The 13,676-nt window shown below is 39.1% G+C and overlaps 1 protein-coding gene across 1 annotated transcript in view; it reads right to left on the bottom strand.

The window, feature by feature from the left end:
• Window positions 1-13,676, bottom strand: part of ARNT2 (aryl hydrocarbon receptor nuclear translocator 2) — a 109,625-nt gene that overhangs the window by 33,763 nt on the left and 62,186 nt on the right. Inside the window, exons 6-9 of the mRNA XM_067305215.1 lie at window positions 13,350-13,452; window positions 10,536-10,601; window positions 9,993-10,078; window positions 574-650 (exon numbers count right to left, since the gene is read on the bottom strand). Coding sequence (XP_067161316.1) covers window positions 574-650; window positions 9,993-10,078; window positions 10,536-10,601; window positions 13,350-13,452 — 332 coding nt within the window. The remainder of the gene's footprint in view (window positions 1-573; window positions 651-9,992; window positions 10,079-10,535; window positions 10,602-13,349; window positions 13,453-13,676) is intronic.

Raw genomic sequence — 13,676 nt, 5'->3', positions numbered from 1 at the left:
AAAATTTTATTCCCACAGTTCCCTCCACTGACATCACATCTGAATGCGCAATACATTACGTATCGAGAATAAAGCTATGATTTGGGAAGTGCCTCTTGACTGTCTTATCTTTATCAGTTTCAAAATAACCTCTGCAATCATAGTTTTCAAAGCAGTCGATTAATGAGAGAAAGAGAGTGAGTGTGCGAGAGAGAGAACAGTGGGGAGCATATCACTGTCTTTGGGAGCCACTTTAACCTACAGTCTACAGCACCTGTATCCCTAGGTTTCTCACTATCTAGAACATCTCAGCCCTGCACTACCTTAGAGAATGGCATGTGTGCACGTGTTCATGTGCCAGGAGCATCTTCACTACTGTTGTTGGGTTGAATAGAAATTCAGGCCAAAATAACATTTTCATTTTGCTTTACTGGCAGGTTCTAAAAAAAGTCACTGGCTGTACACAGACATCAGGGCCCTTTATTTTGGAGACATGTTAAAAAACACAAATCTCTGCACAAATCCTTTACAGCTAAACCTACAGCACTGATGATGCTTTCAACAGTAGCTCATATAAGTGAACACTTCCATTACCTGAAGCCTTCCTATTGCCACGAGGCAATATTTACTACCTTGCCCCACATCAGCATCTTCTTCTGGTATAGTCATTCCTAAAGAAAACAATAACAAACACTGTTACAGTTAGGAAATTAGAATGAATAGAGATGCTGCTGGCTTGGTTTGATATAATTCCAGGTATTCTGAATCATACAAAATAACCATATCATTTTCTCTAGGATTCAGATGTTATCTCTGGGTTCAGATCAGATAAACTTTCTCAGTTATATTCTGTCCTACACACCTCACAGGCATCTTCAGCAGCTTTGGCTGCTGTATTAAAAGTAGATATGCCAATTCCATTACACCGGACAATGGACAGTAACATCCCCATGACTACTGCTCTACAGCATGTTACTGGAACCATGTTGTCACTTAATGTGTTATGTCAATACACACTGTGTTCAGTTTTCTTTTGCAAATAATATATTAAAATTATCCTTAAAAACCAGGCACAGCCTAGATTATTCATTAACTTTGTGCCCACACTTAACAGCCGGTTTTACTTTTTTTCTATAATGGACTAAATCTGGGTCATTAAGTTGAAAGATTGAAAAAATGTGGATGCTCTCCTGAGTTTTCATTTCAGTTGTGTAAGAGGAGTAACTGTTACAAACAAATGAATAATTTCAAAACATACATGTGGACTGTGTTCCATCCCAGTGTTTCACAAATAGGAGCATTCAGGAGATTAGCTCTTTACTTGTTAGTCAGCTAAGTCTTTAGTAAGGCTATTTCCCAACTAAAGCTTTAAGATAGCCATTTCCTATGAGACATTTCAAAAATCATCTTCCAATAGCAACACTGCTGACTTATTTTAAGGGATTTGTAAACTCTTTTACGAGGCTTTTCAAGGAATTCAGTCACAACAGGCACTGAATCATTTAAAATGTACTTTAAGGCATTAATAAATTTAATTGCAAAGCAGCTACCAATTATGAAACAAAAGCAACTTTTTCCCCACAAAATTTATAATTGCCAGTACAAGTCAATCTTTGGACCATGCAGAGGATGACAGCATACAACTTTTTTGAATGATGCCTCTGAAAAATGACTATAAATGCTGGTAAATGAACTGAAGTAGTCTCTTAATGAACTATTTTGTATCAAAAGAATTCAATCTTATCTGATGATCAGTTTCTCAATATCACTCTACAGGCATTTTCCAGTTCTCACCAAGCTATGTAATGAAGCAAAATGTACAAAGGCATGAAAGAAAAAAAACATACTTTGCACAACATACTTATTACCTCAAACTTTATTTTCAATGGAATTCACAATTTTTGGGGCCTGACCTCATTCACAGCCAGTGACAGGTAACCAGGCTTTTATCAGGGGATCTTAAGAGCTTTATAAAGGAGGAACATTACTGTCCCTTACAAGTGGGAAACTGAGGCGAGTAAGAATTTCAATGTCACATGCAGTAACAGAGCTGGGAACAGAACTGTTGTTTTTTACGCTAGAACCTTGCTATCCAGAGATACAAATTTGGCCCTAGATAACTTCTTAACTTCTAAATCTTTGTGATATCCCTCATTAAAAGCCAGGATACTTCATCTGAAATGCTTTCATAGAAGTTCTATGAAAAGATCAAGGTAGCACTGTATGACCTTGGGAGCACACGTTAAGAAATCACTCATTAAACACGGAAGTTAAAAATAACACTGGGCTGAATCAACGCATGTTATTTTTCAGTTGAACTTTTCCTTTTGTGTTTCTGATAAATACCCCTCCCTGAGTTACTAGGGACCAAAGCTTTTACTCAAGAGCCTTCACCCGATTTGGACTATGCAAGACATCCCCCAAAACGAACACAGGTTGCAGGTACACTTCCCGCGGGACTGTTTTGCACTGCCTGCAGTTGATAAGGAGGAGGTCCTTCAGGCAGTTAAACTACAAAGCAGAGTTTTGATGTTTCGCACACCGCTATTCCAGTTTCTTTTCCGTTATGTACTAGACAAACTACAAAATAGACTCCAAACACAAATAAGCCTTATGCTCTGAGACACCAGCGTACCACTGAGTATGAAACACCGACATTAAACTAGAGTTAAGAGATGCATTTTACAGAAGTATTTTTACTTTCCTTGCTGTGTTTACACGCACAGTTATTTCTTCAGTACAAGACAATAATCAGCTAACGACAGCTACAATATGCAAAGAAAGAGAATCTGGCTGCCTCTTGACAAGAGAGGGAGAGAGAGAGAATCACCCTGGAAAAGAAGCAGCAAACATATCTACTGAAAACTCTCCACATAAGGCAAAAATCTGGCAGACGTGTGGCTATCTGCCTACATGTGTGTGTGTGGGGGGGTGAGCTCCAGAAACTAAGCAATGAGCACATGAGCAATTTTCATCTCAAAGAGATAGAAAATGGTTAACTGAGAATTACATGCAGTTTTCAAGGGATGTTTAATGGAATCCAACGCTGTTTCACCTTACAAAGCTGTGAGCAGAAGCATGAACTAAGAGTAGGACAAATTAAATGATGTGGCAGTTTCGAGAGGAGGACTGAATCTGATGCGAGAGAAATGCAGCAGTGGACAAAAAAAACAAAGGAGGAAAGAAAGAACTGGAGCGATGGAAGATTTGACTGTAACATTTTGGCTGGAAGATGGCTGTAGGAACTACATCCCTTAGGGAGACATCTGTCACTCCTCCAGGCTTGAACCCTGCACCAGAGCAAACTTGCAAGTTTAACCGTTAGCCAAAAGAACAAGCATTTTAAAAGCTGGTGCCTGAAGTAATCACATTTACATTCAGACAGCTCAGTACAGTAGTGTGGTTTGAAAGATGGTGAGTGATGCTAGTTCCTGACAACTTGAGAAGTTCTTCTGAGCGGATGGCTGGTACTGAAGATTAGGCTACTTAAACACAGAGGCCCAAGCATGGCTTTAAGAAAATAGTTTTAGGCACTCCATTGCCTAAAATTATTTTCTTTAAACTAGGCATTCTAGTTGGATAATGTTAACCAAAAGTTCCCTTTTTAAATGGGAATTTTCTATCTGAAAGGGACAATTTTAAAGTATTTTCCCTTCATTTCAATAGCTTTTTCAGTCATTTCCTTAGTGGCACAGTATATTGCAAAGGACAGCACAGATACTCAGCTGGATGGCTTCCACTTTGCATAATCTTTTTGCTGCAGCTTTCAACAACACTTTCCTTTTTAGGAACTTGGTTCAGGCTTGCTACTGCCCAAATAAACTCAAAGCAACATAAACAATCTCCAAAATTAAACCTAGCTCAGAAACGCCATTCCTGATGGAACTCAATGTTGGCAAGGGAAGCTGTTGTTCTAAATTTCACTTTTTTTTTTTTCCTTCTCCAAGAAGGATTACATTAAGTCTGTATAACGCACTGGAAAATTTATTAGTTGCGTTATCCCACAAGGCACACTATGAATAAAAAACAATCTGCCTGGAATTAATCAATACATGACCCAGTGAATTGCTAACCCTTCCCTAAGTGCCTAGAGCAAAAAGATGCCAAAACAATTGCCCGCTCACCTGCAATTTAGGTGCTATTATTGACAGTATACCATGGATGGAAATTATTTTCTTTACTCTCTTGCTGATAGCTACAAAGATTCTACTGTGCGTGTGCTTATATACGAGGATGCAGTTGTAGGAGAGATTTACTTTTGCTTTAATATACTTCCTATTGAACATACTCCAGTAAGGACAGGTAAATAAAGATACGTGCGCTGCACCTAATGCAGGTTTGTCCAGCTCTTGACAGAACGTAATATTGCCCCGTAAGTTCATCGAGACATCAGTATTTCCAAAAAAAAGTTCATCCAGGAGCAAGGCCATGAAACTGACCTTTTAGAAAGCATAAGCAAAATAAACACGAGTTACTCGCATTCTTCACATGCTACCCTGAGAGAGGCTTTATTTCTCAACCCCAAATATATGCTCCTCTTGGATAACAAATATAGTGCTATGCTTGTTCAGGTTAATATCAAGAATTTGCAAAGCTAAGCCTGCAACTGAACATCATAAATAAAACGCTGTGCAGCTAGACGTTATATTTAATTTCCTAGTGTCCCTGGACGCCAGCTAACAGTATCCCACAGGGCAATGGCATGCGTTTGGGTGGACATAAGGAAATTATTATTGTTACTTTTTAGTTTTCTCCACTGAGCTTCCGGTCGGCCCTACCAACAGAACAGCTCCATCTTCTGCCTTCCACCTCCACCCTTCTGCTCTGTATTTTCAGTGAGACACAGAACAGTGTTAGTGGGTTTGTGGTTTCACTTCACTACACTGAAAAATAAATGATTTATGAGTGTTTACAAAGGCAGAATTAAATCCACAATGGTCACTAGCAATCCCCTGAAACTGCCCATCTCCTTCAGAACAACTACTGATAAAGCAAAACCGCATGATGCTACCTCCTGAAGAAGCCTCTCCTACACGACAGTGAAAAAGGGCTTTCATAAAAAGTTCTGTGGATATTTACAGCAGACCAAGGAGCAAATCTCATGAAAAAAATCCCAGTAAAAAAAGAGGTTCTTTTTTTAAAATAAAGCTTTAAAGATGACAGCTCTGCAACAAATATTCAAGCAACTATTTTGTTTTGTATTGGAAATGGGAGTACTCTGCACAAACGTCCAGATTCTGGCCAAAACTTTAAAATAATCTAACAACTTTGGCATGTTGTGGTTAAGACGTTACCGTAAGTCTGACTTGGAAAACTAATATGTTTCTTTTTTTAAGATTAAAAAAAGCTAAGGAGGAAAAAAAAAAATTCAACATTATTTGAATTCACCATTATTCTGTTTTTTTTTTTATTTGAAGTTTTCAAAATAAGTATCCATTTAAGCCTCTTCTTCAGAATGTTTTTTTTCTGCAGGTCCTGGCACTGATTTATAAAAAACTAGCAACATCCTGACAGACCGTAGCTTCTCCCTCAACCAAATATTTTCCATCAATTGTTATGGCATGAAGCAAGCTATTAGGAAAATATCATATGGACCACATAAGATTCATTTCCTTCCAGGAATAAGATTCTCTGAGGGGGAAAAAAAAAGAAAAGTAAATGCTTGCTTAAGTTTAAAACTAAACGATCAGGAAAAGGTTAGCATTTCTAAGTTCTGGGACTGGTTATGAGTTCGAAGCATTCTCTAGGCTCAGTATCACAAGGTCTTTTAGCTGTTCTGCTTCATGGAAAACAGAGGAAGAAAGGCTGGGATTGGCACCTGGCCAGTTTCAAACAAGGGGTATTTTTACCTCCTTCAGAACAATCCAACGCTGCTCTGTCACTGTTTATTCTCACGCACCCTCCACATAAGAAACGAACACTGTAACTGGCTGGCAAGCCGAGCTGCCGTATCTGACCTCTGCTTCATCCGTCTCCCCACAAAGTTTACCCCAACGCAGAGAGTCCCCAGGACGCCAATAGATAATTCACAAGGGTGCAGGTGTGCCTGTATCATATGCTGGGCTTTTGTACGGAGCTTAATTTGACCCTTCTGTTGCAGGCACAATGAAGGAAAATGAACGGACCATTAACAAATTCAGCCGGAACAGATCCGCTCCTCAAAGTGCCTCTGTCTTCTCTCTGTCGCTCCCTCGGCCAGCGGCAAACGCAACGCGCCAAGGGAAGAGCCAGCCGGCTCCTTCGCCAGGGCAACGCGCAGGACGCGCAGGCTGCAGCGCTCCTTGGCACTGCTTTGCTAGGAAACACGAGTGAGGCAGGTGCTGCCCGTGGGCCCTACTCGCTCTGTGTTCATTTCTGCGCAGAGGACGAGGCATGACACTTCCTGCGCTTCCTCGCCCGTTTCTCTTGCAGTGAAAAAGGGCTAAAGGCAGGCTGTCGAATGAGTAAGTGAGCCTTGCTGCTCCGTAAAGGGAAGGGGTAGCCAGATGCGCAAAAGCAATTTCATGCTGACACTGTTCTTAAATTCCCTTAGGGATTGTGCTGGGAGCAAACAGTGCCACCAGACCTCAGCCATGATATCATTCTCTTTCTACTTCAGGCCATTGAACCAAAAAACCCCAGTCCTTAAAATACAATGCCGCACTGATGCCAGCTGGTCTGGTTGATTTGTTTTTACCTGTTTTAAATATTCAGACTAATCAGAGATTTAGCATGGACTACAGACAGCAGCAACATCTCCAAATCTTGGTCTATCATATTAGATATTCAAATCAGCTGATCTATCATATTAATATTGATCACAGAGCAGTTCTTGTCTTGATACTTCTGTACCACTATTGATTGTGTTATACTTGCTGTAGGACTAAACAAAAACGTAACCCATTGGCCACAGACAATACAACGTAACCCAGAAAGAGAAAACAGAAAGTGCTAAACAAATGCAGATTGAGTGCATTTGCTAAATACGTGTTCCTTTTTTAAGAAAGTATGTATTACTCTATTAAGTGTTGTATATTAGCTGCATAACTCAAGTGCCACACTGCATGCTTTGCAAGAAAAGGATATGGAGCATATATTAGAGTGTCCACTTGGCAATGGAGAAATAAATGACAATGAACCTTTCCCCGGCTGATTTTTAAAACATATGTGATTTGGCATAAACCCATTTGTTTCCAAAGACCCAGAGACTATGAAAAGCCCAGGGGTTTGCTACTCTCTACCTGATTTGAACAAAAGTAATTTTATTAGAGGGTAGAATAGCTTTAGCAAATTCAATTACTCCCACAGTTATTTCATTTGCTTTGCACATTATGGTTGAATTACCATTGGAAATAAGAACAAATGCAGTGATGTTGCCACTGATTTACTCAAATGTATTGGGGACCAATTCAGCCCTTAGATATCTGCATTCAACTCCCCAAGTTAAGGGATACATGACAAACACCAGCACAAAGTGGGGAAGAATGGGAAGGGAAATGAACACTTATGAAAGATGCCTTGATTCTGTACTATGTACCCTGAAAAAGGCACCCAAGCACGACTGTGATGAGTAACAGTCTGGACGATAACATAAAAGACCACTGAAATTCCACACAAGAGTGTCAAAAATTATGACATCCCTTAGGAGTGTGATATAGTTTGGAGGCATTAACATTCTGGAGGAGCACTGGGATATCATAAGGGGAGCATCATGTGATCTTGAGGAGTAGAGTAATAGAAAAGGAATGAAATTCAACATTACTAAATGCACAAGCAGGCACTCGGGGACTAACAATTGCCATAACCTCAGCAATAGAAATGGGATGAAAGTGTATATTACTAAACAGAAGATCACATAATTGAAAATGATTTTTGCTATGAACTGGAAGATTTGCGTTGAGAACAACTGAGAAGAAGGTAGCCTTGCATGCATAGTAGGTGATTCAGGATTAAGCAGGATGAGCCATATAAAAGAGAAACACGCAATATCCTATACTGACAGGAAAGATAGGAAATTCCGTTGTCATTATATGCCACTACAAACTCATCTGGAACAGAGTGTACAGTATAGTTTTGGTCATCCACATTTTGAGAAGTTAAATTAAAACAGGGATAAGTGCAGAGAAAAGACACGAGGATAAAGAGAAGAAAAGAGAATGCATCACAATAGGGGAGATTAGTAGAAGCAGGTTTGTTTAACTGAGCAAAGTCAAGGCTGACAGGATGTAACTCCTACCTGGAAATACACCAGAACATTTGAGAGAGATAGAGAAACAAGGCAGGAAAATTCCTGTTTGACCTTAAGGGAAATATTAGCCCAAGAATACAGTGGTATAAACTGCTCATAAATGAATGAAGACCGGAAATTAGAGAGAGGTTTCTAATCGTGACAGAGTAGTGAGGTTTTGAAAGAGCTGGAGCAGGGGAAAACACCTCACTTATTTAAACTGGCGCTTACAGTGTGATACCCAACCACAGGGCACTCGAAGATCCAGAAGATCCTTTTCAACCTGTGCTCCTTTACTGCAGTTACCCACTCCCCTATAAAAACGACGACCATAGGCTGTACTGCTGACACGTTACCTAGCTCTGTCACGAGTTCATCTGTTTGCAGCTCTGTATCAGAAGAATACATACGTAATCACATGCAGCAGCTTTTCCATTTTAGCTGAGCAAGGAGCTGCAAGAATCTTATTTGACTTGCATCTTTCTGAAGAGACATTCCGTGAATCATGGCTGAATTCACTTACATTTGAACATACTAGTAGAAAAATTAATCTATTGGTGAAAGATACAAAATGTTTTGTTTCATTTTGACAGAGCAATTTACACATACCATTCTGTTCATTCATCTGAAATTGAAATGAAATTGAAACATTTTGACTTCTATAGCACACTGAAGTATATTAAATTTATTAGCAAGAGGAAGGAAGGTTTTTGCTGTCTGCAATGTGGTTCTGAACCACAGATCATGTGTGATATAAACTACCCTTATTCTGCTTGGCTGCACGAATTATAGAAACATTCATAAGCTTCAGTTTTGTCTGTATTATATGTGTATACATGTGTGCGTACACGTGTGCTCGTGTGTGAGGTGAGAAACACTGGTAATAAACTATTATTTAACATGTGAAACTGCAATTTGGCAGGAAATCAACAAGAAGTTTACATCTGTATGCTGAAATCCGCACAATGCTGTATACATTCAGTACAAGCCAACTTTTAGCATTCCTAATCTCTGCATAAATGTGATTTATGTTTGTGGTATATGACCACAAAAGAATAGGAGAACTCATGGTTTGATTCATGCCAGGAGGCACAGTCATATTAAAAACAACTTATTCAACTACTGCAAATGCCAAGGTCAGCCAACCCAGTTCAGGATAATGCCTGGATGAACTCCACTGTCTCCCCTTGTTCTATGAATTTTCCAAATGGAAATATTCCCATCTGTAATACTGAGTAACAGTAGGTAAATGCTTTTCTTCTGTAGTTCAAAGCAACAGGCCAAGACTTGTTTCCCAGAAAAACAGCCTCAAAACAGAACTTACCACAAAGGCTGAGCATTCCCCATTAACACCACCACTTTGAAGTGAAGACACACGCACCTAAATTGAAACTAAACGTTTTCATACATCAGCGCTTGCAACTCAATACTTAAATACAAAACCACTAGTTGCTTTTGTTTAGAGGTACAAGAGCTCTGTGTTTACCTTCTTAAAATCAGGCCATTTTTATGTAGGCTATCAGATTGAAAATCTTTGACCTCAGTTGCTGTAATCCCACATTACTCAAGACAACTCCTATAGCTCTCTGGGCCAATGAAATTGAGAACAGTTTCATACGGAAAGCCTGGGAGACCATGAGTGTGCAACAGCAGCTGATTTTTGATATCAAAAGCTTCTCAAGATGAGACAGATGCGGTTACCCCACAGAAATTCAGCCTGGTTCTGTATTAGCAAATGGATCCTTATCCAGGTTTTCTCCCATCTTGTAGAGAGTACAGCACACACTTCCTTAAATGAGATACACACCTGCTGGTGGCCAAGCCTTGATATAGCCAGTGCAATGGACGACAGCATACTGTGCTTCGCCTTCTTTTACCGGGCCAAGGCCATTCCTAAATGAAAAAGAAACAAAACAAAAAAAAAGTTGATTGACCCACAAAAGAGCTTTATGTTTTTAAACGTCTACTAATGATTTACAGACATTTGTAAGTTACATTAGAAACAACCAACCCTCAACCTAGAGTTCTGTAGTCAGCTCCATTATAGCGCTAGTCAAGCCTTATCTGTCTTCCACAGCACCTCTGGGAGGAAGATAATTAGTTTTATTTCACCGATGGAGATGGTTAAGACGTAGAAGTTGAATGACTTTCTCAAGGCCTGCACCAGGATCCAGTGACATTGCCACAGCTGAATTCAGTGGCAAGTTCTCTCCTGTGACCAAGTGCTATTTGTATGCTTTATGCTCATACAAATGTTCGTCCAGCTAGTACTACTCAATTAAGCACTAGCCCAGGGGAAAACGAGCATGCTTATGGCAACTAAGTGTAGTGGTAAATTAAGTAATAGTACCTGTATCTTTTTCTCATGGTGGTTATTCTGTTCAGAGGTAAGTGATCCAGAGGAGCATTTCCACACCTAGAAATAAATTCACACTTGAAAGGGCTCAAAAATGAATATAAACGCCTTGGATGAAAATGCATTTTAACATCTTTATTAGTGCATACAAGCACACAGCAATAGATATTTATTTCTGACAGGAAGTCCCAGACACACATTTCCTTAGAACTTGCTGTTTCCACAGTCTGAGTTTTTTGTGTGTAACACAAATATTTTCATGATTTTAGAAAGAAAAATAGAAAAAGTTTTATAAAGAATCCCCCCCAAACTTAAAGACAGCTTGAAACAGAAAATTCCAAGACTGTTTAAGAATAGATACACTGTAAGACACCTCAAAATATTATAAAACAAGAGTGAAAACTAGAGAAGAATACATAGCAGGCCCCCAAATAAAATATCCACACAAAACAATGTCAGTGTACCGATAACTGCCCTAGACAGAGAAATTATGCATGTCATACACCAGCTATGACATATTAGACACTAATCTAATCTTTGCAAGAATGGACTATTTATAATGTTAAGTAACTTTAACACTTCTTCCTGTATATTTTGTGATATTTCTAACTGTGCTCAACCGCATAATTATAACAACCCATTTGAAGCTAAGTAAATAGTTCAAAGTAAGAAAACAGAGCTCATTCTCAATGGAAAAAGAAGAACAATAACAATGAAAAGTAATCACAAAGAAAGTTCACATTATTTGCACATTATTTGAGGATCATTTTTCCCACAAGGATTTTTTTTTTTTTAAACCAGTCACTGCCAAGGAGAAGGAATGAACAACTACAATAAGATTTAGAATTAGAAAAACAATGGGGCTACTGGCATGTATAAAATTACTCTCATGCACTGGAGTTTACAGAATCAGAGCGTTAGGAAATAACTGTGATTTGATTTGTTGTTTTAAAAGCTGGAGAACCTCTGTAAACAGGACATTAAACCTGGTTTTCTTTGCACAAAGAAGTCCCCCTCCCATGATCACTATGTGCAGCTTAGAGGAAGAGTAAGCAGTGTTCCAAGTGTTTCTCTGCTGGCTGTATTTCTTATTCCCTGAAATTAGTAGTTAAGGGTAGTAACACTACAGGAGTCGGGCACTTCTGTCTTTCAAAGAGACAAATTGCTGCCAGTCAGTAGCATCTTGCCTGTTCTGGCCACTCACTGAGAGCTGCTACCCCTAAAAATGCATCTCAAGACATGTTCTAGCTCCTGGCCCTGTATCAACCTTGCTAAGTGACGTCCAAAAATCGAACTCCATGCCATCTTTGGCACTGGCTGTGGGTTGTTGAGCTCTTGTTAGAGAAGAAAAGATGCCTGCTGATAGGCAAATATCAGACGTGATCTTTCTAAAGAAATCTTTGTCTGAATATCCCATTTTATTGACTAATAAACTACAACAGAGAAAAACATTTTTAATATTACTTGAGAGGATGTGTGTTTTATACTGGATTCATAATTTCAACAGACAAATTTAGTTTCCATTCCTGCAGACTGTAATCTCACTCACTGTGGAGCATTGAGAAAAGGGGCTGGTTTGAAAACAGGCCATCTTTTCTTAAAAAAAAGCCTGCTACAACTGAAGGAACAAAAAAAATCTGAATACTGTGTAGTGCTCTAGCCCTTTGCTGCCATTTTGACATGTTCTCCTTGTCTGATGAACACTACCCACAGAGACAGAGCGTTCCTACTGCACCCTTCTACACTGATAATTTGGTTAAATTATGGCCATTCTCCTGCATATATCTCCATAAAACAGAGCGAAGACTAGAGCACATGGCTTCTTTGCATGGACCAAGAATGGCTAGGCATAATAGGATCTATAGCTTTGAAGCCTGATCTTGCATGCATGGTAAACTATATAAACCCCTTAACAAAGGCACCCACGAGCCATACATTCAGCCTCCTCCTGTGCCTGGAAGAGCATCCACCACATAAACAGAAGTATGGGCATCTGTTGTAATGCATGAAATATTTTGGTTTGTGTGTTTTGCTCCATAACAAATTGTGCATCATCTGTTCTTAGCATATGCACTGGATACAGAATGCAGATGCAATTACGTACTTTCCCCATTAACCAGACAGAGAGCAACTTATTGCAATAACAACAGACATTTTTATCTAGTTAGCACTATAACAACACAAGTACCCACAAGTCCTAGTCAGAAGCACTAGGCAGACACATCTCTTTAAGAAGTCCAAGCAATACAGGAGAAGTTGGAAAACTGCAAAATAAAACCTTTAACAATTACTCATTTATCTAGAATTGACCAGCTGACATCTGGTTAATTCAGAGCAGGCTTAGGTTAATTTCTTACATTGCTGGCAAGTTTGCAGCTGAATTCCTACTTGTCTGCAAGATTCTTTTAATATTATTGGTTTGCTGAAAAAATACACAGAGTTGGGCTTTCATTACACTTGCGAAAGCTGTTCCCAAAGTATTGATTCGAATAATCTGACTCAAAGAGACAATAATTTGCATTCCAGGGGTAAAGTTGTCATGAAATTCTCTGGGGAAAGTATACAACACACCACACTGATAAAAATAACTGCTACACATATAGGGGGTGCTGACTTAGTCATTAATCACAAGGAAAGACAGGTTTCAGCTATACTCCAGTTACAAAAGCAAGCATTCTGGAAATGCTTAATGGGAGTATGTCATTACAGTTTCGGTTTTTAAACAGTCAAATTAGTCAACAAAATGTCTGATGTTTATAATCTGAGAAGGATCTGGAAACATTGCAGGAACACAGAGTAAATGCATACCTCATTCTGCAAATGAAAGAGCGTCTTGATCCCATGCACATTCTCATTGAGGACTGCTGACCCTCCTTCTTTACTGTTCCAGTCTTCAAGTCCAGTATTCGTCCTAGACAAGCCAAAGAGAGTGACTGTGTAGCACATACATTTAATCCCATTTACTACAAGATGTAGTAGATATAAGACGACAATATGTTCATAAACTAAATTTAATCGGCCCGTTTAGGGGGGGAAAAAAAGAAAAAAAGATTGATCTTGCTCTTCTGAAATAAGTTACGTGCTGGTTTAAATAATAATTTCAGTGAATCACAATACTGACTGCACTTTTCTAAT

This window comes from Apteryx mantelli, chromosome 15 (genome assembly GCF_036417845.1).
Source record: "Apteryx mantelli isolate bAptMan1 chromosome 15, bAptMan1.hap1, whole genome shotgun sequence".
Classification (NCBI taxonomy): domain Eukaryota; kingdom Metazoa; phylum Chordata; class Aves; order Apterygiformes; family Apterygidae; genus Apteryx; species Apteryx mantelli.
This window is presented reverse-complemented; position numbering and strand designations above follow the sequence as displayed.